General features: G+C 48.6%; 1 protein-coding gene and 14 non-coding genes across 15 annotated transcripts; all 15 read right to left on the bottom strand.

The window, feature by feature from the left end:
- Positions 1-850: 850 nt before the first annotated feature.
- Positions 851-924, bottom strand: TRNAI-AAU (transfer RNA isoleucine (anticodon AAU)). Its single transcript has one exon. It is a non-coding gene; the product is annotated as a tRNA-Ile (tRNA).
- Positions 925-1066: 142 nt separating this feature from the next.
- On the bottom strand, positions 1067-1140 carry TRNAI-AAU (transfer RNA isoleucine (anticodon AAU)). The gene has a single exon. It is a non-coding gene; the product is annotated as a tRNA-Ile (tRNA).
- A 142-nt stretch (positions 1141-1282) lies between these two features.
- TRNAI-AAU (transfer RNA isoleucine (anticodon AAU)) lies at positions 1283-1356 on the bottom strand. The gene has a single exon. It is a non-coding gene; the product is annotated as a tRNA-Ile (tRNA).
- Positions 1357-1498: 142 nt separating this feature from the next.
- On the bottom strand, positions 1499-1572 carry TRNAI-AAU (transfer RNA isoleucine (anticodon AAU)). Its single transcript has one exon. It is a non-coding gene; the product is annotated as a tRNA-Ile (tRNA).
- Positions 1573-6713: 5141 nt separating this feature from the next.
- Positions 6714-6787, bottom strand: TRNAI-AAU (transfer RNA isoleucine (anticodon AAU)). Its single transcript has one exon. It is a non-coding gene; the product is annotated as a tRNA-Ile (tRNA).
- A 216-nt stretch (positions 6788-7003) lies between these two features.
- Positions 7004-11840, bottom strand: LOC146188783 (uncharacterized). Its single transcript, XM_084603913.1, has one exon. The coding sequence runs from the start codon at positions 11803-11805 to the stop codon at positions 10582-10584; it is 1224 nt and encodes a 407-aa protein (XP_084460039.1). The 5' UTR covers positions 11806-11840; the 3' UTR covers positions 7004-10581.
- Positions 11841-12012: 172 nt separating this feature from the next.
- On the bottom strand, positions 12013-12086 carry TRNAI-AAU (transfer RNA isoleucine (anticodon AAU)). The gene has a single exon. It is a non-coding gene; the product is annotated as a tRNA-Ile (tRNA).
- A 142-nt stretch (positions 12087-12228) lies between these two features.
- Positions 12229-12302, bottom strand: TRNAI-AAU (transfer RNA isoleucine (anticodon AAU)). The gene has a single exon. It is a non-coding gene; the product is annotated as a tRNA-Ile (tRNA).
- Positions 12303-12444: 142 nt separating this feature from the next.
- Positions 12445-12518, bottom strand: TRNAI-AAU (transfer RNA isoleucine (anticodon AAU)). The gene has a single exon. It is a non-coding gene; the product is annotated as a tRNA-Ile (tRNA).
- Positions 12519-12660: 142 nt separating this feature from the next.
- TRNAI-AAU (transfer RNA isoleucine (anticodon AAU)) lies at positions 12661-12734 on the bottom strand. Its single transcript has one exon. It is a non-coding gene; the product is annotated as a tRNA-Ile (tRNA).
- Positions 12735-12874: 140 nt separating this feature from the next.
- On the bottom strand, positions 12875-12948 carry TRNAI-AAU (transfer RNA isoleucine (anticodon AAU)). Its single transcript has one exon. It is a non-coding gene; the product is annotated as a tRNA-Ile (tRNA).
- Positions 12949-13090: 142 nt separating this feature from the next.
- TRNAI-AAU (transfer RNA isoleucine (anticodon AAU)) lies at positions 13091-13164 on the bottom strand. The gene has a single exon. It is a non-coding gene; the product is annotated as a tRNA-Ile (tRNA).
- Positions 13165-13306: 142 nt separating this feature from the next.
- Positions 13307-13380, bottom strand: TRNAI-AAU (transfer RNA isoleucine (anticodon AAU)). The gene has a single exon. It is a non-coding gene; the product is annotated as a tRNA-Ile (tRNA).
- Positions 13381-18411: 5031 nt separating this feature from the next.
- TRNAI-AAU (transfer RNA isoleucine (anticodon AAU)) lies at positions 18412-18485 on the bottom strand. Its single transcript has one exon. It is a non-coding gene; the product is annotated as a tRNA-Ile (tRNA).
- Positions 18486-18627: 142 nt separating this feature from the next.
- Positions 18628-18701, bottom strand: TRNAI-AAU (transfer RNA isoleucine (anticodon AAU)). The gene has a single exon. It is a non-coding gene; the product is annotated as a tRNA-Ile (tRNA).
- Between the last annotated feature and the right edge of the window lie 3817 nt (positions 18702-22518).

Raw genomic sequence — 22518 nt, 5'->3', positions numbered from 1 at the left:
CGGCGCACATGACCGGTCCCGCGGCAGCGCAGGCACTGCATGGGCCGCCCAGGCACCACAACAAGGGCCAACTCCCCTGCTACTCTTATCTGGTGAGGCAGGTCTTCTATCTTCATCCCAGGCTTCAACTTCAGAAGCACGGTTCTCGTTGTTGAGCCCTTTTCGTGCACTCCCTGGACTCGCCACCGCTCACGGGTCACTTCCGTCACCTCGCCGAACGCCGCAAAAGCTGTTCGGATATCTTCATCCGCCACGCCGTGCAACATCCAGTGGAGCCGTAGCTTCACCTGTTGGTCCTCCGGGTCAATGACGATACACCGTCGACCTTTCACTTGAAGCTCCTTGAATGCTAGCAGCCGCTTGGTTGCTTCCGTGCTGTTCAAAGTCACCGCCCAGACATGGTTTATTTGGTAAGCCCCCAAGGCCACCACGTCTGGGAGCGTACCAATCTTGGCCAGGGCGTCCCGGAAATCTTCAACCCTGAAGGGTCGCACTCGTACGTCACCGTGCAAAAAAACTGTGTTGAAAACAACACGTCCGGTGGGCAGATGCGGCAAAATAATCTGATATTCCTTATCGTCGTTTTCCTCAAGCCTGTTACCGCGGCCAGCCTGGGCCGCAATCGCCGCTCCGCCGGAGCTCATCATTCTGCGTCCGTACACGCCGGTGGCCGGAAGTAGAATGTCTAACCAACTGAGCTAGCAGGCCAGAACTCTCCGATGGTTCGATATAATCTCTGACATTCGGAATTGAAATCAAAAGCGCTATAATTTGCCCTTTAGCGCCTGCTGTTTCTCGGGCTCGAACCTCTATGATGAGGTAAAACCGGGAAGGAGAAAAATAAAAAGAGTGGCCTGCGCAGGGATCGAACCTACGACCTTCGCGTTATTAGCACGACGCTCTAACCAACTGAGCTAGCAGGCCAGAACTCTCCGATGGTTCGATATAATCCCTGACATTCGGAATTGAAATCAAAAGCGCTATAATTTGCCCTTTAGCGCCTGCTGTTTCTCGGGCTCGAACCTCTATGATGAGGTAAAACCGGGAAGGAGAAAAATAAAAAGAGTGGCCTGCGCAGGGATCGAACCTACGACCTTCGCGTTATTAGCACGACGCTCTAACCAACTGAGCTAGCAGGCCAGAACTCTCCGAAGGTTCGATATAATCCCTGACATTCGGAATTGAAATCAAAAGCGCTATAATTTGCCCTTTAGCGCCTGCTGTTTCTCGGGCTCGAACCTCTATGATGAGGTAAAACCGGGAAGGAGAAAAATAAAAAGAGTGGCCTGCGCAGGGATCGAACCTACGACCTTCGCGTTATTAGCACGACGCTCTAACCAACTGAGCTAGCAGGCCAGAACTCTCCGATGGTTCGATATAATCGCTGACATTCGGAATTGAAATCAAAAGCGCTATAATTTGCCCTTTAGCGCCTGCTGTTTCTCGGGCTCGAACCTCTATGATGAGGTAAAACCGGGAAGGAAAAAAATAAAAAGAGTGGCCTGCGCAGGGATCGAACCTACGACCTTCGCGTTATTAGCACGACGCTCTAACCAACTGAGCTAGCAGGCTTTTTTTTTTTTTTTTTTCTTTATTGCCGTGAAACAGAAAACAAAAATACACATGATAAAACACGTCAACTACACTTGAGCTAACGCGTACGCGGCTAAAATCTTTTCATGTTCACCAACTCATCAAACAGAGAATGCCATTGTGGCGGATCCTGCTGCATCCTGAAAGTTTCGCGTATATACACCGCACTTTCAATGAAGTTTTCACGCGCAGATCGTGTATTTATATCTGCGTGACGCACCTGCATTCGTGTTTTCCACAAACTATGGAGACCAAGAAGCATAATTAAATCATAAGGTGCATCATCGTTCTGCACTGGTAGGAATCTGATTCCGTACGGAGTTAGGGGAAGTTCCTTTTTAATTGTCCTTTGGAGGACGTCCCACAGAAAAACAGCATCCCAACACTGTAAGAAGACGTGTTCAATTGTCTCCGGTTTTTTGCACAACAGGCAATTTGTTGTCCATGGGACGAAGATACCTTTTTCATTCAGCCAGGTTTTAACAGGGAGCGTATTAGAGTGAAGTTTGAAAAGGAACGTTTTAGCAGATGGCCTCACGGGCATCTTCTTGACTCTTTTCAAAACATCCTGCCCTGGGCCTCCACAGTGTAATGCCCTGTAAAAAGGCACCGGCAGCATCACGTCAATGAGATCTTTATACAGTTTTTTTCTGGGAACATTGAAAAGGTAATCAAAAGAAAACCGCACTTCCAGCAACTTGCACGAAAAAACAACTTCGCGCAGGTAGCCAGTCACAGTACCAGGCATGCTTTCACATGACACAATCCATTCAGGGAGCAGCCTCTGCAATCGCACTTGCATCACTGTTCTTAGAAAGGTATCTTTTTGATCACGCAGGAATATAAATCGCGAAACCACTTGTCGCAAGAACAAATGGGCAAGGCCAAGCCCGCCCCTTTTAACAGAAATAAACAAATTCGTCCGGGCGGTTTTTTCCCATGTGGATGCCCAAATGAAAACAGCAAAAACGCGGTGCATTTTCTGAATTGAGGTTCGTGAGACACACAACACATTCATGAGGTACCACAGCCTTGAAATAAGAAAAACATTGCAAATGGAAGCGCGCGAAAACATTGAGAGTTGCCTTCCTTGCCACGCATCCGCTTTTTCTTTCGCTCTGGATGTTTCTTCCATCCAGTGCATGTTGGCATCTCGATAACAATCTAAAGGCACGCCTAGATATCGCGTTGGGAGAGCAGACCATCGCAGCTTACAGAAGAAATCAGGTGTCACGTCCCAATCACCGTGCCAAAACCCAGAGCTTTTCTCCCAATTGATCTTACATCCGGTTTGATCACAAAATGTTTGGACGACACCCGTAACTTCACAGATGCTCTTTCTAGTTGCACAAAACACTGCTATGTCATCAGCATATGCCAGCATTTTCACGTGTGCTGATTGCAGCTTGAACCCTAAAATGCGATCGCTATCAATGATAGCCAAGCAAAGTGGCTCTAAATACAGTGCAAAAAGCAGGGGTGAGAGCGGGCAGCCCTGCCTTACCGATGAACGTACTGCGATGCTGTCAGTCAGTTCACCATTCACTATAATACGGGTCGTGCAGTTCGCGTAAGCCATTTTAACACCCTCCACTATGACTTTTCCAAGGTTTGAATGCTCCAAAATGGAAAAAAGAATTTCGTGAGAAACACGGTCAAAGGCTTTCGCCAAATCTAACTGCATCATGGCTATCTGACCACCGAGTGCATCAACACATTCTAGTACGGTTCTTGCGACATGTATATTCGTGGCAATGGATCGACCCTTGATGCCGCACGTTTGATGAGACCCAACCAGTCTTTTTATTACGCTTTGCAGTCTTTTTGCTAAAACCTTCATATACACCTTGTAGTCAACATTGGTGAGGCTAATCGGTCGATATGACCCCACCAACAGTCGTTTCTCCGGATCATCTGTCTTGGGTATTAGCACAATGTGCGATGTAGCGAAAGACAATGGAACAGTATTACGTTCATAAGCTTCAGTGATTACATCGAGCATAAACTGAGCCGCATACTGCTGAAAAGTTTTAAAGAAGGCAGCGCTTAGACCATCCGGCCCAGGGGCCTTCCCAGGTGTCAGGTCATCTATTGCAGATAGTATCTCCTGCAACGTTACCGGTGTTTCTAGGCGCGCTTTACTTTCGTCATCCAGTGCAGGCATCAGTCTTAGAAAATCTGTTCGAAAGCCGCCTACAGTCTCAAGCTTAGCGCTAAGCAGTTCTTCGAAGTGCTCTGTTACCGCACGCTGAATATCTTTAGCATCTTCAGTGATATGGCCGGCATATCTTATACTCCTTATTTCTTTCTGGCAGGCGTATCTTTTCTCGTCTGCTAGCGCTCGTTTTGTCGGTACTTCTCCAGCCCAAAGTTTTTCAGCCCTTGCACGTATAACAGCCGCTGTGTATCTTTCACTGTCGATTGTTTCCAACTCACTTTTTATCTCTCGTATTTTACTGGCGAAATGCCCTGGCACTGAACTTTCCATGCTCAAAAGAAACTGAAGTTGTTCATTCAGTTCTTTTTCTTTTTCTTTCTCTTTATGCCGCACCTTACTGCTCTTTTCTATGGATTTCAATTTGACCCACTCTTTGAAGCTGTCCCATTCCGCTGCAAAACTTACTGGTCGCATAGTCAGACGACTTTCAAACTCGGTCTTAACTTCCGTAAGGAACTCTTCATCGGCGAGAAGTTTGGCATTCAGTTTCCATAGGTGCCAGTTAAAGCGCGATTTCTTTCCTGCCCTACCGAACACTGCACTCACGAGACAATGATCGCTGAAAGACACAGGTTTGACCTCATATGCAGTACATAGAGAAACAAGATCAACCGAGGCATACACCCTGTCCAATCGAGCATGGCTATCTCGCTGAAAGTGCGTGAACTCTGGTTGGTTTCCAGTGGAGAACACACTACCAACATCCTCAAGGCCGTATTCATGCACAAGTGCATTCAACTGCTCGGAGCTTCTGTCTCTTCGAGGTTTACACTTCGCCGCTCGGTCCACAGTTGAGCACACACAGTTGTAGTCACCAAGTACAAGCACGATTTTGTCGACCTTCAACCACGATTCAATAGACTCAAAAAACACTTCACGTTCGCGTTCTGAATTGGGAGCGTACAAACACAACACACGCCAGCATAAATTACAGTAGGTAAAATCAGTAACCAAAAGCCGACCACTTGGACAGGCAAAAACGGACTCTACGCGTACTCCCAGCGTGTTACGTATAAATAAAAGGCATCCACCCGATACACCAACAGAATGGCATACACACACATAAAAGTTTGTTTGAAAAGAAGCCACCCTACGGTCAGTGCTTTCTTCGCTCTCAATCTTTGACTCTTGCACAGCTGCTACATCTATATCATTATCTAAAAAGAGGCGATTGAGCTGGCATTGTCGCCTTCTCGCTCCCAGCCCTCTGACATTCAAAGTAGCTACGTGTAACGGCGAATTAAGCTCGCGAGTCATGTATTAGCGAGAGACGCCCGTACCCGCATGGTGCCTACCTTCATGGTTGCGTGGCCTCCGCTTCTGAAGAACAGTGGCATATGTGTGCATGTATTGTCCTCCCAGCGGAACGTCGGGCTGAATACAAACGAAGTCCAAGCACCGTCTGTCATTTTTGCTCACACACGCCCCGCTTGGTTGCAGAATGTTCCTGACGCTGGTCGGTAGGCAGCCGACCCACAAATCGTTCAGGACACCACAAAACCTACGGAGGCGGTTTCCCCGCCTGCCGCGTGTCGGCCGAGAAGTTCGGCTTCGGTCTTAACGTTGCTCTTCGGATGCCCGAAGTTTTTGGCGGCGGCTCACCACCAACACCACCTGGCAGCTGAGTCCCCTCGACGCTTTCCTCGTGTGGATGTTTCGCGGCAATAAAGGCTGCTGTCTCCGGCCCAACCTCCATGGCATCAGTAAAGGAAGGCTCAGTGCTGAGATGCTCCTCAGCGTCAGAAAAATTGATTACATCTTCTGATGCTTCCTTTGACTCGCCTTCATGGTCCTGTGACGGATCTTGCAAGGCTTGCCGAGTTTCACTCTCTTCACTGGGCACCGTCACCTTATGCTTTGTTAAAACAGTCAGGGAAGGCGCGTCCTGTTTTGTTGACTGACCTCTAATGTCAGCAGCCTCCTCCGCATCCACCTCGTCCATTATTAACTCCGACGAGTCTTCGCTGGTCCCAGGTCCGGCAATGCTAGCGTAGGTACGAGCACACTGGCTCTCTTCATGCCCGAACCGTCGACAGGTTCCGCAGCGAGGAACCCGGCACTCTTTGCGGATGTGACCCGTACTCCGGCAGCGTAGGCACAGCGGGGGTCTGCCTGGCACAATAACGAGCGCCAGCTCACCGCTAACATTCAGCTGATGCGGCAGGTCGTCGAGCTTCATGCCAGCTTTCAGCTTCAGCGTGACGTGTCTAGTAGTTGAGCCCTTTTCTAACATACCTTTAACTCGCCAGCGCTCCCGTGTAACTTCGGATACCTTTCCGTACGGCGCAAAGGCAGCACGGACATCCTCGTCTGGCACGTTGTGTAGCAGGCAGTGAAGTTTCAGCCGCACATCCTGGTTCGCCGGGTCAATTACCAAGCAGCGACCGTTTTTCACACACAACTCGCCTACACTAACAAGCTTGGTCACCGCTTCAGAATCCTTGAGAGTGACAGCCCAGACATGGCTCATCCGATACGCCCCCATCGCAACAACATCGGGGATCAGCGAATGCTGTGCCAAAGCGTCGCGGAAATCTTCCACCCGGTACGGGCGGGCCCTGATATCGGCATGCAAAAAAACCGTATTCAAAACAAACCGACCTGTTGGCAGTGCAGGCAAAACAACTTGATAAGTACTATCCTGATCAGCAGTCCTGTTACCGCGGCCTGACATGGCCGCTGAAGCCGCTCCTGAGGAGCCCTGCATCCTGCGTCCGTTCACTGGCGTGGCCGGAAGCAGAATCACTGAGCTAGCAGGCCAGAACTCTCCGATGGTTCGATATAATCCCTGACATTCGGAATTGAAATCAAAAGCGCTATAATTTGCCCTTTAGCGCCTGCTGTTTCTCGGGCTCGAACCTCTATGATGAGGTAAAACCGGGAAGGAAAAAAATAAAAAGAGTGGCCTGCGCAGGGATCGAACCTACGACCTTCGCGTTATTAGCACGACGCTCTAACCAACTGAGCTAGCAGGCCAGAACTCTCCGATGGTTCGATATAATCCCTGACATTCGGAATTGAAATCAAAAGCGCTATAATTTGCCCTTTAGCGCCTGCTGTTTCTCGGGCTCGAACCTCTATGATGAGGTAAAACCGGGAAGGAAAAAAATAAAAAGAGTGGCCTGCGCAGGGATCGAACCTACGACCTTCGCGTTATTAGCACGACGCTCTAACCAACTGAGCTTTTTTTTTTTTTCTTTATTGCCGGGCTCCGACAACCAATTCAGTACATCACGATACACTATATACAAACACAGGCAAGACGTGGAACAAAAAAGGAAACGCTGTCAGTTTTGTACTGACATTGTCACTTAAAATTCCCTTAGGCCTGCCAAGGCTTCCAGCCTTGGCAGCCACTGCGGCACACATTCAAGTGTCTTCTGCACCTCAACGAAGCGGGAAATGCTCTCCCGAAAATACAACCGTGCAGGCCTCGCATCAGGATCACAATAGAAGCCGGCCATGCGGGAGCGCCATACAGAGTGGAGGCCAGCCAACATTACGAGATCGAAAGGAAAACCATCTTCGTTATCTGTCGCCAAATATCTGATCCCGTGTGGATCTAGAGGGAAATCCTTTTTCACTGTTCTCTGCAGAACATCCCAGAAATACACTCCTTCCCAGCAGTGAAGAAAAACATGATCTATAGTTTCGGGTATCTTGCAGATTAGACAGTTAGTTCCCCATGGCAAGAAAAAACCTCGTTGTTCAAGGAATGTTTTGACTGGAAGTGTTTCAGTATGAAGTTTAAAAAAAAAGGACTTCATGCCTGGTGTCACCTGCATTTTCTTCACCCGTTTTAACACATTCTGGCCCGGCTCTCCACTGTGCATGGCTCTGTACATCGGTACAGGAAGTATGCTGTCGCACACATCTTTGTACAGTGTTTTCCTTTTCACCGCAGACAAATAATCGTTGGAAAATCGTACTGTCAAGAAACATACGCTCATCACCACCTCCTTGAAAAAGCCCTTAATTGGCCCTGGCATTTCATTCGTGCCGATCACAAAGTTTGGCAACGCCCGTCTTAATCTCATTTGGCACACCGTTCGTAAGAAAGAGTCTTTTGTGTCCCGGAAAAACAGAAACCTGTTAATAAGCTGTCGCACAAAGAGGTGCGCCAGACCAAGACCGCCGTCCTCCACCTTTCTGAACAAATTTGTTCGGCTGCACCTTTCCCACTGCGATGCCCAAATAAAGGTGGCAAACACTCTGTGCAGCTTTTGCACATTTAGCCGCGAGCAATGCAAAACCTGCATTAGATACCATAATTTGCTTATAAAAAAAAGATTACACACAGTTGCCTTGGCAAAAAACGAGAGAGGAACCCCCTTCCATCTGTCTGCTTTCTCACGTATTTCATGCGCCTGGCTTCTCCAGAGGCCATCATTGCTTTCGTAGAATTGCAGAGGGACACCCAGGTACTTCACTGGGGTCTTCACCCACGTTACGCCTGCAAACGTGTCTGGGGTTGACGCCCATTCTCCATGCCAAAATCCCAGGCATTTTTCCCAATTGATCAAACTCCCTGTGATGTCCCGAAAACATTTTACCTCTTCGACCACTGCTATAATACTTTCTCTATCAATACAACACACTGCGACGTCGTCGGCATATGCTAAGAGCTTCACTTCGGCAGCTTGGAGTCGAAAACCGTGAACAGAATCATTTTTAATAATAGTCAAGCATAGTGATTCGATGTACAGACAAAATAAAAGTGGGCTGATGGGGCAGCCTTGGCGTACCGCACGCTGCATGGCAATGGGGGCCCCCAGTGACTTGTTTACAATAAGCCGCGTTGAGCAACTCCTGTACGCCATGACCACACCCTCTCTGATAACCGAACCGACATTAATATGGTCAAGAATGGCGAACAGGATAACATGTGATACACAGTCAAAGGCCTTCTCTAGGTCGAGCTGCAAAACCGCGACGCCAGATTGCATGACATCACAGCACTCAAGCACGCACCGCATCTTGTGTATGTTGCTTACTATAGACCTTCCCTTGATTCCACATGTCTGGTGGCACCCTACTATGTCCTTAATCACTGTCTGGAGCCTAGCTGCTAAGACTTTCATGAATATTTTATAGTCAACATTGATTAAAGAGATGGGCCTGTAACTCGTTACAAGGCGAAGTCTTTCTGTATCGTCAGTTTTTGGTATGAGAACAGTATGTGATGTACTATATGACGGTGGTAATTCTTTCAGTTGGTATGCCTCATTGAATACAGCTGTAAGCACTGCAGACAACTTATCTTTGAAAAACTTGTAGAACGCGGCACTCAAGCCATCGGGCCCAGGCGACTTTCCGTCGTTCAAGTTTTCAATTGCTCGGCACACTTCTCTTTCGGTTATTGGCCGCTCCAAAACTTCTTTTACCTCGTCGGCCAGTCGCGGCATCTGACCCAGAAACATCTTTTTGAAACCGTCCAAGTCAGCTTCATGAAAGGCGAATAATGCCTGATAATGCTCAAAGAACTCTCGCCCAATGCCGTCGTTATCTGACACCACAACGCCGTTCCGCTCTATCTCGCATACGTGGTTTCGTTGGCCGTTCGTTTTTTCCAAACCTAAAGCCCGCTTCGTAGGTACTTCGCCCGCTTTTAGTGCATTTGTTCTAGCTCGCACCAGCGCGCCCCGATAACGCTCCTCTTCGATCAGCTGTAATTGCTGTTTTATAATCCTCACGTCATCTTTGAAAACGCCTGGCTTTTTGCATTCCTCTGTTATTAACATCTTTAGTGTTTTCTGCAGTTCGTTTTCTTTAATTTTTTCGTGAAATCGAATCGAACTGGCCCTATCAATCGCTGTGATTTTGATTTGCTCTTTGCATAGTTCCCACTGTTGTCCCACCTTACAGTAATCGTTCATATTTATTCTGTTGGTTTCTTCTGTCACTTTTGCTACAAAATATTCGTCGTTGAGAAGCTTAACGTTCATTTTCCACATATCCCAAGCAAACTTCCTAACTTCTTTCTTTGTTCCTATTACGCACTTAACCAGACAGTGGTCAGTAAAACACAGCGGTAGCACGGTGTAAGTGCGGCATTTTGAGATCAAGTCAAGTGCTACATAAACCCGGTCTAGGCGTGCGTGGCTTGTCCCCTGGAAATGAGTGTACTTCACTGCCTGTCCACTCTCTAGGACTTCGGCCACGTCGATTAACTCGGCTGCGGTAACAATATCGGCTAATAAATCTGTGCTCTTATCTCGGAAAGCCGTGCCGCTGGTTTTGTCTCTAGAATTCAGTACACAGTTATAGTCCCCCAAAATAATGAGGCATTTTTCAGGGTCCACATATTGCTGAACCATAGCGAAAAAATTATATCTCTCATCCACTGCATTTGGTGCGTATATGCAAATAACCCGATATTCTCTTTGGCAATAACTAAAATCACAAATAACGAGTCTTCCAGAGGACCCTGATGTGATGCTCTGCACAGTAAGACCCGGTAACTTTTTGACAAAGAGTACGCATCCTGCCGACAACCCAACAGCGTGGCTAACCAGAGCGTAGTACCTTGAGGTAAAACGCAGCACCATGCTCCCAGTCTCCTCTTCTCCCTCGACTTTTGTCTCCTGAACAGCTAGTACGTCAATGTCATTATCTGTTATCAGCCGATACAATTGACTTTGTTTTCTTTTGCTCGCTAGTCCTCTGACATTCAACGTGGCTACACTTAGAGACGGTTCAGGTGCCATTGTTGCTCTAATCATGAGGTAGGCCCAGGAGCATGGTGCTTACCTTTAACGTCTAGCAAGCCGCTAGACGCCTCCGGAGCCGCCCGGCTGGCCGGTCTCGCTTTTCGGCGGGGGTGGCTTGTCGACAGGTTTTCGTTCCGCTGCGATGTTAGGTCGCGGCTTGAAGGACGACCGCCGTCCCTGCACCGCTTTCACAGGCGGCTCGTCAACACTGCTTGTATACGGCATGTCGTCGAGATCGCCGGCTGCGTCGTGGGGGCGTTTAATTGCAGTTCCGGCACCCACTGAACTTACATTGCCATTGCCTGGGGGCTCCTGACCCTTCACTGCTGCTGGCTGCTGCGCTTGACTGGATCCATCTTCGTTGATGTCCGACGCTGCCGATGATGGGTTTTCCACCATTTCACTTGCCCTGTCCGTGCTTTTATCCTGGTCTCCTTCGCTAAGGAGAGGCATTTCTGCTCCCGAAGCAGTCGCTATCTCACCAGTCCCCTCCGCAGCGTCCTCCGCCTCAACCTCGTCCATGAGGTGCTCGGTGTCATCACTCGCCGCCGTTCTCGTTGCCGCGGCGTAGGTACGGACGCACTGCGAGTCCTCATGCCCAAATCGCCTGCAGATCGAGCAACGCGGCACCTTGCACTCTCTTCTCACGTGGCCCGAGCCATGGCATCGCAGGCACTGCATCGGGCGACCAGGTGCGACAACTAGTGCCAGTTCACCACCGACCCGTAACTGGTGCGGCAGGTCTTCTATTTTCATGCCGTTCTTCAGCTTCAAAAGCACCGACCTTGTTGTGGAGCCCTTGTCACTCACACCCTGCACTCGCCAGCGCTCTCGTCTGACATCCATTACAGTCCCAAAGGCCGCGAGTGCGGACCGGACGTCCTCGTCCGCCACTCCATGCAATAGCCAGTGAAGCTTCAGCTTCACCTGCTGTTCCTGCGGGTCGATGATAACACAGCGTCGCCTCTTCACCATTAGCTCCTTCACACCAAGCAGCCGTTTTGTAGCCTCGGAACCTTTAAGGGTGACTGCCCAAACGTGGTTAACCTGGTAGGCTCCCAGGGCCACCACATCCGGCAGTAAGCCTGTAGGCAAGAGCGCATCTCGTAAATCTTCAACCCTGTAGGGCCTTGCTCGCACGTCGCCGTGCAAAAACACGGTGTTCTGAACGATGCGTCCGGTTGGCAGCTGAGGCAGAATAAGCTGATAATCGCTGTCTTCGCTATCTGAGATCCTGTTTCCGCGGCCGGTAAAAGCCGCAATCGCCGCTCCGTCGGAGCACATGATTCCGCGTCCGTACACGGTGGTGGCCGGAAGTAGAATGCTCTAACCAACTGAGCTAGCAGGCCAGAACTCTCCGATGGTTCGATATAATCCCTGACATTCGGAATTGAAATCAAAAGCGCTATAATTTGCCCTTTAGCGCCTGCTGTTTCTCGGGCTCGAACCTCTATGATGAGGTAAAACCGGGAAGGAAAAAAATAAAAAGCGTGGCCTGCGCAGGGATCGAACCTACGACCTTCGCGTTATTAGCACGACGCTCTAACCAACTGAGCTAGCAGGCCAGAACTCTCCGATGGTTCGATATAATCTCTGACATTCGGAATTGAAATCAAAAGCGCTATAATTTGCCCTTTAGCGCCTGCTGTTTCTCGGGCTCGAACCTCTATGATGAGGTAAAACCGGGAAGGAAAAAAATAAAAAGAGTGGCCTGCGCAGGGATCGAACCTACGACCTTCGCGTTATTAGCACGACGCTCTAACCAACTGAGCTAGCAGGCCAGAACTCTCCGATGGTTCGATATAATCCCTGACATTCGGAATTGAAATCAAAAGCGCTATAATTTGCCCTTTAGCGCCTGCTGTTTCTCGGGCTCGAACCTCTATGATGAGGTAAAACCGGGAAGGAAAAAAATAAAAAGAGTGGCCAGCGCAGGGATCGAACCTACGACCTTCGCGTTATTAGCACGACGCTCTAACCAACTGAGCTAGCAGGCCAGAACTCTCCGATGGTTCGATATAATCCCTGACATTCGGAATTGAAATCAAAAGCGCTATAATTTGCCCTTTAGCGCCTGCTGTTTCTCGGGCTCGAACCTCTATGATGAGGTAAAACCGGGAAGGAAAAAAATAAAAAGAGTGGCCTGCGCAGGGATCGAACCTACGACCTTCGCGTTATTAGCACGACGCTCTAACCAACTGAGCTAGCAGGCCAGAACTCTCCGATGGTTCGATATAATCTCTGACATTCGGAATTGAAATCAAAAGCGCTATAATTTGCCCTTTAGCGCCTGCTGTTTCTCGGGCTCGAACCTATGATGAGGTAAAACCGGGAAGGAGAAAAATAAAAAGAGTGGCCTGCGCAGGGATCGAACCTACGACCTTCGCGTTATTAGCACGACGCTCTAACCAACTGAGCTAGCAGGCCAGAACTCTCCGATGGTTCGATATAATCTCTGACATTCGGAATTGAAATCAAAAGCGCTATAATTTGCCCTTTAGCGCCTGCTGTTTCTCGGGCTCGAACCTCTATGATGAGGTAAAACCGGGAAGGAGAAAAATAAAAAGAGTGGCCTGCGCAGGGATCGAACCTACGACCTTCGCGTTATTAGCACGACGCCCTAACCAACTGAGCTAGCAGGCCAGAACTCTCCGATGGTTCGATATAATCCCTGACATTCGGAATTGAAATCAAAAGCGCTATAATTTGCCCTTTAGCGCCTGCTGTTTCTCGGGCTCGAACCTCTATGATGAGGTAAAACCGGGAAGGAAAAAAATAAAAAGAGTGGCCTGCGCAGGGATCGAACCTACGACCTTCGCGTTATTAGCACGACGCTCTAACCAACTGAGCTAGCAGGCCATTTTTTTTTTTCTTTATTGCCTGGCTTTGACACAAATACACCGCACTGGAACTCAAAACAACAGGAAAAAAAAAAGGAATAATATATGTACACAAAGGTAGCTAGCGTTGCCTAACACCCACTGAGGGGCAGGCATTGTCACGTTTAAAATTCCTTGAGCACCGTCAAAGGTTCCAGCTTTGACAGCCACTCAGGAGCACATGGTTGCAATTTAAGCACGTCGAGCCATCGCTGCACACTTTCACGGAAATACATGCGGGCTGGCCGTGCATCTGGATCGCAGTGATAACCAGCCATTCGTGCGCGCCATATACTGTGGAGGCACATTAACATAACCTGGTCTAACGGCATATCATCGTGGTTATCCAATGGCAAGTACCTAATGCCATGGGAATCAAGTGGCAACTGTTTTTTTATTGTCCTTTGCAGAACATCCCACAAATATACCCCCTCCCAGCAATGCAAAAACACGTGATCTATTGTCTCTGGTTGTTTGCAGATGAGACATTGGGCCCCCCACGGTAGGAACATACCCTTCTCCTCCATAAATGATTTTACACTCAAAGTACCGGTATGCAGCATAAAGAAAAACGTTTTAGCTCCCGGAGCAACTTGCATTTTCTTTACGCGTTTTAGTACATTACTTCCTGTGCCTCCATAGTATAAAGCTCGGTACAAGGGCACCGGGAACACCACTTCACAAACATCCTTGTATAATGTTCTCCTGTTAACATTACTTAAATACTCTTTCGAAAAACGTGCGCTTAAGAATTTCACACTCAAAACAATTTCCCTAAAGAAGCCAAACAGAGAACCAGGCATACATTGAGTATACACTACGAAATCAGGCAACGCTCGACCAAGTCTCTGTTGACACACTGTGCGCAGGAATGGATCACTGGCATCCCTAAAAAACATAAACCGGTTGACAATCTGTTGCACAAACAAATGACCTAGACCAAGCCCCCCATGCTTCACCTGCCGGAACAAATTTGTCCGACTGCACCTCTCCCAACTCGAGGCCCAAACAAACACCGCAAAAACTCGATGCAATTTTTGCACATTTACACGGGAGCAATGCAACACTTGCATAACATACCATAACTTACTAATTAAAAACAGGTTGCAAACTGCGGCTCTTGCAAATATTGATAATTGAGCGCTTTTCCATTTCTCCGCTTTTTCACTGGTTTCTTTGACCTGCTCTCGCCAGTATGGCTCGCTTTCCTTGTAAAATTTCAAGGGCACACCCAAGTACTTTGCAGGCGTTGTAACCCACGACACATTAGCAAAAGTGTCGGGGGTCAGCTGCCATTCTCCGTGCCAAAATCCCAGGCACTTACCCCAGTTAACTTTACTCCCTGTGACTTTGCTAAAATGTTTTACCACATCCACTGTCCTCTTTATACTCTCCTTATTTACACAAAAAACCGCAACGTCGTCTGCGTAAGCCAACAATTTGACTTCTGACTCCTGCAGTCGAAAACCATCAATGTCATTGTTTTGTAGGATGCTTAAACACAACGTTTCAATATAAATGCCGAACAAAAGAGGGCTGAGGGGGCAACCTTGGCGCACCGAACGTCGTACGTTGATGGGGGCCCCCAGTGACTTATTGACAATTAATCTCGTAGTGCAGTTACGGTACGCCAAAGCCACTCCCTCTCGAATAACAGAGCCGACATTAACATAGTCTAATATACTTAACAGAATAGTATGTGCCACACAATCAAAAGCTTTCTCCAAGTCCAACTGCAGTAACGCAACACATGCATGAGTTGCATCGCAGCATTCGAGCACACTTCGCGCTTTGTGAATGTTCTGAAAGATAGATCGCCCTTTGATGCCGCACGTTTGGTGAGGGCCCACTAGTTCGCATATAACCGTTTGTAGTCTGCCAGCAAGCACCTTCATATAAATCTTGTAATCAACGTTTGTCAGAGCAATGGGCCTGTAAGACGACAACTGCCTAAGCTTATCTGGTTGGTCAGTTTTCGGAATAAGTACTGTGTGCGACGATCCGAAAGACGCAGGCAGTGCCTTCAGTTCATACGCTTCATTAAATAAGGCACACAACAAAGGTGATAGCTGTTCCTTGAACGCTTTATAAAAAGCCGCACTCAGGCCATCAGGCCCGGGTGATTTCCCTGGGTTTAAATTTTCTATTGCCTGCTGCACTTCTTTTTCGCTTATTGGCCGCTCCAGTCTTTCTTTTTGTTCCTCGTCAATTTTTGGCATCGCGTCAAGAAAGGATTCTTTAAAACGGTCCAAATAAACCTCTCGGGACGAAAATAGATCTTCATAATACTCCCGGAAAGCTTTCGCGATTCCTTCGTTATCAGTTTCTGTGCGTCCTGCCCAATCTACCTCTGCCACGTGATTTCGCCTTGCATTTGCTTTTTCTATTCCCAACGATCTTTTTGTCGGCGTCTCATCCATGGCCAATTTTTCCGCTCTTGCACGCACTAACGCTCCTTGGTATCTGTCTTCTTCTATCAAGTTAATCTGTTCTTTTATTTTTCGAATATCCTCTATCCATCTGCCGGGTGCCTTACATTCCTGTTCGTGTAGTTTTGCGAGCAAAGCCTTAAGCTGGGTTTCTGTAATTTTCTTCTCGTACACCAGGCAACTGGATCTGTCAATGGCTTTAATTTTAATCTGTTCCTTGCACAACTCCCACTGTTTCCAGATTTCGAGCCAAGTCCCTGGCCTCACTTTAATCAATTCATTCAATACCACGCGTCTAAAGGCATCATCCTTAAGCAATTTGTTGTTGAATTTCCATAACTCCCAGCTAAATGCATTGCTCCGTTTTTTGGTGCCGAATAAGCATTGCACCAAACAGTGATCCGTGAATGTCATAGGCACCACTCGGTATTCATTGCATGAATGAATCAAATCCAGCGACGCGTAAATTCTGTCCAGACGCGCGTGGCTAGAACCTTGGAAGTGCGTGTACTGAACGGCACGCGGTCCTTCCAAGCAATCAGCCACATCCTCCATATTCCATTCGCTTATTACCTGGCATAACATTTTAGTGCTCTTGTCTCTGAATCCGCGTGTGCTGGTTTTGTCTCGAGCATTCAGTACACAGTTAAAATCGCCCAGCAATACTACCTGCCTTTCCGTACTTAACTGCTGCATAACATTCTCGAAAAACACTGTTCTTTCCTCCACACAGTTAGGAGCGTACACACAAATAATGCGCCACTCAACACCGCTGTATACACAATCAGCCACTACACACCGTCCAGAAGAGCATGATGAGTAGCCCTTTACAACCAGACCAGGCAGCTTTTTGACGAACAATACACACCCGGCCGATGTCCCAACTGCGTGGCTAACAATGGCGTAAAATCTAGCCGTGAAACGTCGCACCATGCTCCCGGTCTCTTCCTCCCCATCAACCTTAGTTTCTTGCACGGCAAGCACGTCAATATCGTGGTCAGTTAAGAGCCGGTGCACCTGGCTCTGCTTCTTTTTGCCTGCCAATCCCCTGACGTTTAACGTGGCTACTCTTAAGGTGGTTTCGGGCGCCATTTTCATCAAGGGTGAAGAGACCGAAAGCATGGTGCTTACCTCTCCCGTCTAGCGCGTTGCTAGACGCCGTCGTTGGATCCATCCCCGTCCGGTGCGAGCGGCTGACCCGGCAGCGGGGGCACTTTATCCGCTGCCCGTCTCTCTGATGATATGTTTGGCCGCGGACGTAGCGTGGACCGCCGGGATTGCCCCGTTTTTGCTGGTGGCTCGTCGACGCTGGGGGCTGACACCTGGTTACCTTCAGGTTCGGACTGTGTGTGGGATCGCTTGGCTGGGGCTGGGACGCTTGGCTTACGAACAGCACTGGTGTCCGAGTGGTCCTCCCTATTATCCTGTTCCATACCATTTGCCGGCTCAAGTGCCGTGCCTTCCTCATTGATAGTGAGCTCAGGTGCAGAGTCCGCTCTCCCCACATCCCTCGCAGCATTGCCGCTTTCTGCCGAGTCCACCGATGAATCCGTCTCCCGTGTCTTCGTTCGAACCTCTCCGGCACCCTTCGCCGCCTCCTCCGCCTCGACCACGTCCATTATGAGCTCCGCCGACCGTTCCGCAGTTCCATGTCCCGCGGCCGAAGCGTACGAAAGCACACAGGCAGCCTCGTCATGTCCGTAGCGTCTACACTTTGGACAACGCGGTACCTTACATTCACGTCGAACGTGACCGGTACCGCGGCAGCGCAGGCACTGCATCGCTCGCCCAGGCACCACGACAAGGGCTAGCTCTCCGGCAACTCGCAGCTGGTGAGGCAAGTCGTCGACCTTAATGCCGGGTTTCAATTTGAGGAGCACAGTCCTCGTGGTGGACCCCTTCTCCTTGACGCCTTGAACTCTCCACCTTTCCCGGGTCACCTCGGTCACATTCCCAAACGCAGCAAAAGCCGTCCGGATGTCGTCGTCTGCCACACCGTGCAACATCCAGTGAAGTCGCAGCTTCACCTGTTGGTCTTCGGGATCAATAATGAGGCAACGGCGTCCCTTAACTTCGATTTCCTTGAAAGCCGCCAATTTCTTCGTTGCTTCGGTGCTGCTTAACGTGACCGCCCAAACATGGTTGATCTCATACGCCCCCAACGCCACAACGTCGGGGAGCGCACCAGCCTTGACCAGGGCGTCGCGGAAATCCTCGACCCTGTATGGCCTGACTCGCACATCGCCGTGCAAAAAAAGCGTGTTAAAAACAACGCGTCCGGTGGGCAAAGTTGGCAGAATAATCTGATACTCGGTATCGTCCATGTCGTCGAGCCTGTTTCCGCGGCTGGAAAGGGCCGCTATCGCCGCTCCGCTGGAGCACATGATCCTGCGACCGTTCACTACGGTGTCCGGAAGTAGAATGACTGAGCTAGCAGGCCAGAACTCTCCGATGGTTCGATATAATCCCTGACATTCGGAATTGAAATCAAAAGCGCTATAATTTGCCCTTTAGCGCCTGCTGTTTCTCGGGCTCGAACCTCTATGATGAGGTAAAACCGGGAAGGAGAAAAATAAAAAGAGTGGCCTGCGCAGGGATCGAACCTACGACCTTCGCGTTATTAGCACGACGCCCTAACCAACTGAGCTAGCAGGCCAGAACTCTCCGATGGTTCGATATAATCCCTGACATTCGGAATTGAAATCAAAAGCGCTATAATTTGCCCTTTAGCGCCTGCTGTTTCTCGGGCTCGAACCTCTATGATGAGGTAAAACCGGGAAGGAAAAAAATAAAAAGAGTGGCCTGCGCAGGGATCGAACCTACGACCTTCGCGTTATTAGCACGACGCTCTAACCAACTGAGCTAGCAGGCCATTTTTTTTTTCTTTATTGCCTGGCTTTGACACAAATACACCGCACTGGAACTCAAAACAACAGGAAAAAAAAAGGAATAATATATGTACACAAAGGTAGCTAGCGTTGCCTAACACCCACTGAGGGGCAGGCATTGTCACGTTTAAAATTCCTTGAGCACCGTCAAAGGTTCCAGCTTTGACAGCCACTCAGGAGCACATGGTTGCAATTTAAGCACGTCGAGCCATCGCTGCACACTTTCACGGAAATACATGCGGGCTGGCCGTGCATCTGGATCGCAGTGATAACCAGCCATTCGTGCGCGCCATATACTGTGGAGGCACATTAACATAACCTGGTCTAACGGCATATCATCGTGGTTATCCAATGGCAAGTACCTAATGCCATGGGAATCAAGTGGCAACTGTTTTTTTATTGTCCTTTGCAGAACATCCCACAAATATACCCCCTCCCAGCAATGCAAAAACACGTGATCTATTGTCTCTGGTTGTTTGCAGATGAGACATTGGGCCCCCCACGGTAGGAACATACCCTTCTCCTCCATAAATGATTTTACACTCAAAGTACCGGTATGCAGCATAAAGAAAAACGTTTTAGCTCCCGGAGCAACTTGCATTTTCTTTACGCGTTTTAGTACATTACTTCCTGTGCCTCCATAGTATAAAGCTCGGTACAAGGGCACCGGGAACACCACTTCACAAACATCCTTGTATAATGTTCTCCTGTTAACATTACTTAAATACTCTTTCGAAAAACGTGCGCTTAAGAATTTCACACTCAAAACAATTTCCCTAAAGAAGCCAAACAGAGAACCAGGCATACATTGAGTATACACTACGAAATCAGGCAACGCTCGACCAAGTCTCTGTTGACACACTGTGCGCAGGAATGGATCACTGGCATCCCTAAAAAACATAAACCGGTTGACAATCTGTCGCACAAACAAATGACCTAGACCAAGCCCCCCATGCTTCACCTGCCGGAACAAATTTGTCCGACTGCACCTCTCCCAACTCGAGGCCCAAACAAACACCGCAAAAACTCGATGCAATTTTTGCACATTTACACGGGAGCAATGCAACACTTGCATAACATACCATAACTTACTAATTAAAAACAGGTTGCAAACTGCGGCTCTTGCAAATATTGATAATTGAGCGCTTTTCCATTTCTCCGCTTTTTCACTGGTTTCTTTGACCTGCTCTCGCCAGTATGGCTCGCTTTCCTTGTAAAATTTCAAGGGCACACCCAAGTACTTTGCAGGCGTTGTAACCCACGACACATTAGCAAAAGTGTCGAGGGTCAGCTGCCATTCTCCGTGCCAAAATCCCAGGCACTTACCCCAGTTAACTTTACTCCCTGTGACTTTGCTAAAATGTTTTACCACATCCACTGTCCTCTTTATACTCTCCTTATTTACACAAAAAACCGCAACGTCGTCTGCGTAAGCCAACAATTTGACTTCTGACTCCTGCAGTCGAAAACCATCAATGTCATTGTTTTGTAGGATGCTTAAACACAACGTTTCAATATAAATGCCGAACAAAAGAGGGCTGAGGGGGCAACCTTGGCGCACCGAACGTCGTACGTTGATGGGGGCCCCAGTGACGTATTGACAATTAATCTCGTAGTGCAGTTACGGTACGCCAAAGCCACTCCCTCTCGAATAACAGAGCCGACATTAACATAGTCTAATATACTTAACAGAATAGTATGTGCCACACAATCAAAAGCTTTCTCCAAGTCCAACTGCAGTAACGCAACACATGCATGAGTTGCATCGCAGCATTCGAGCACACTTCGCGCTTTGTGAATGTTCTGAAAGATAGATCGCCCTTTGATGCCGCACGTTTGGTGAGGGCCCACTAGTTCGCATATAACCGTTTGTAGTCTGCCAGCAAGCACCTTCATATAAATCTTGTAATCAACGTTTGTCAGAGCAATGGGCCTGTAAGACGACAACTGCCTAAGCTTATCTGGTTGGTCAGTTTTCGGAATAAGTACTGTGTGCGACGATCCGAAAGACGCAGGCAGTGCCTTCAGTTCATACGCTTCATTAAATAAGGCACACAACAAAGGTGATAGCTGTTCCTTGAACGCTTTATAAAAAGCCGCACTCAGGCCATCAGGCCCGGGTGATTTCCCTGGGTTTAAATTTTCTATTGCCTGCTGCACTTCTTTTTCGCTTATTGGCCGCTCCAGTCTTTCTTTTTGTTCCTCGTCAATTTTTGGCATCGCGTCAAGAAAGGATTCTTTAAAACGGTCCAAATAAACCTCTCGGGACGAAAATAGATCTTCATAATACTCCCGGAAAGCTTTCGCGATTCCTTCGTTATCAGTTTCTGTGCGTCCTGCCCAATCTACCTCTGCCACGTGATTTCGCCTTGCATTTGCTTTTTCTATTCCCAACGATCTTTTTGTCGGCGTCTCATCCATGGCCAATTTTTCCGCTCTTGCACGCACTAACGCTCCTTGGTATCTGTCTTCTTCTATCAAGTTAATCTGTTCTTTTATTTTTCGAATATCCTCTATCCATCTGCCGGGTGCCTTACATTCCTGTTCGTGTAGTTTTGCGAGCAAAGCCTTAAGCTGGGTTTCTGTAATTTTCTTCTCGTACACCAGGCAACTGGATCTGTCAATGGCTTTAATTTTAATCTGTTCCTTGCACAACTCCCACTGTTTCCAGATTTCGAGCCAAGTCCCTGGCCTCACTTTAATCAATTCATTCAATACCACGCGTCTAAAGGCATCATCCTTAAGCAATTTGTTGTTGAATTTCCATAACTCCCAGCTAAATGCATTGCTCCGTTTTTTGGTGCCGAATAAGCATTGCACCAAACAGTGATCCGTGAATGTCATAGGCACCACTCGGTATTCATTGCATGAATGAATCAAATCCAGCGACGCGTAAATTCTGTCCAGACGCGCGTGGCTAGAACCTTGGAAGTGCGTGTACTGAACGGCACGCGGTCCTTCCAAGCAATCAGCCACATCCTCCATATTCCATTCGCTTATTACCTGGCATAACATTTTAGTGCTCTTGTCTCTGAATCCGCGTGTGCTGGTTTTGTCTCGAGCATTCAGTACACAGTTAAAATCGCCCAGCAATACTACCTGCCTTTCCGTACTTAACTGCTGCATAACATTCTCGAAAAACACTGTTCTTTCCTCCACACAGTTAGGAGCGTACACACAAATAATGCGCCACTCAACACCGCTGTATACACAATCAGCCACTACACACCGTCCAGAAGAGCATGAGGAGTAGCCCTTTACAACCAGACCAGGCAGCTTTTTGACGAACAATACACACCCGGCCGATGTCCCAACTGCGTGGCTAACAATGGCGTAAAATCTAGCCGTGAAACGTCGCACCATGCTCCCGGTCTCTTCCTCCCCATCAACCTTAGTTTCTTGCACGGCAAGCACGTCAATATCGTGGTCAGTTAAGAGCCGGTGCACCTGGCTCTGCTTCTTTTTGCCTGCCAATCCCCTGACGTTTAACGTGGCTACTCTTAAGGTGGTTTCGGGCGCCATTTTCATCAAGGGTGAAGAGACCGAAAGCATGGTGCTTACCTTTCCCGTCTAGCGCGTTGCTAGACGCCGTCGTTGGATCCATCCCCGTCCGGTGCGAGCGGCTGACCCGGCAGCGGGGGCACTTTATCCGCTGCCCGTCTCTCTGATGATATGTTTGGCCGCGGACGTAGCGTGGACCGCCGGGATTGCCCCGTTTTTGCTGGTGGCTCGTCGACGCTGGGGGCTGACACCTGGTTACCTTCAGGTTCGGACTGTGTGTGGGATCGCTTGGCTGGGGCT

The sequence above is a fragment of the Amblyomma maculatum genome, chromosome 5 (genome assembly GCF_055883805.1).
Source record: "Amblyomma maculatum isolate TAMU_Amacu chromosome 5, ASM5588380v1, whole genome shotgun sequence".
In the NCBI taxonomy this organism is placed as follows: domain Eukaryota; kingdom Metazoa; phylum Arthropoda; class Arachnida; order Ixodida; family Ixodidae; genus Amblyomma; species Amblyomma maculatum.
Note: the sequence above shows the minus strand (reverse complement) of the source record. Positions and strands in the feature narration are given on the sequence as shown.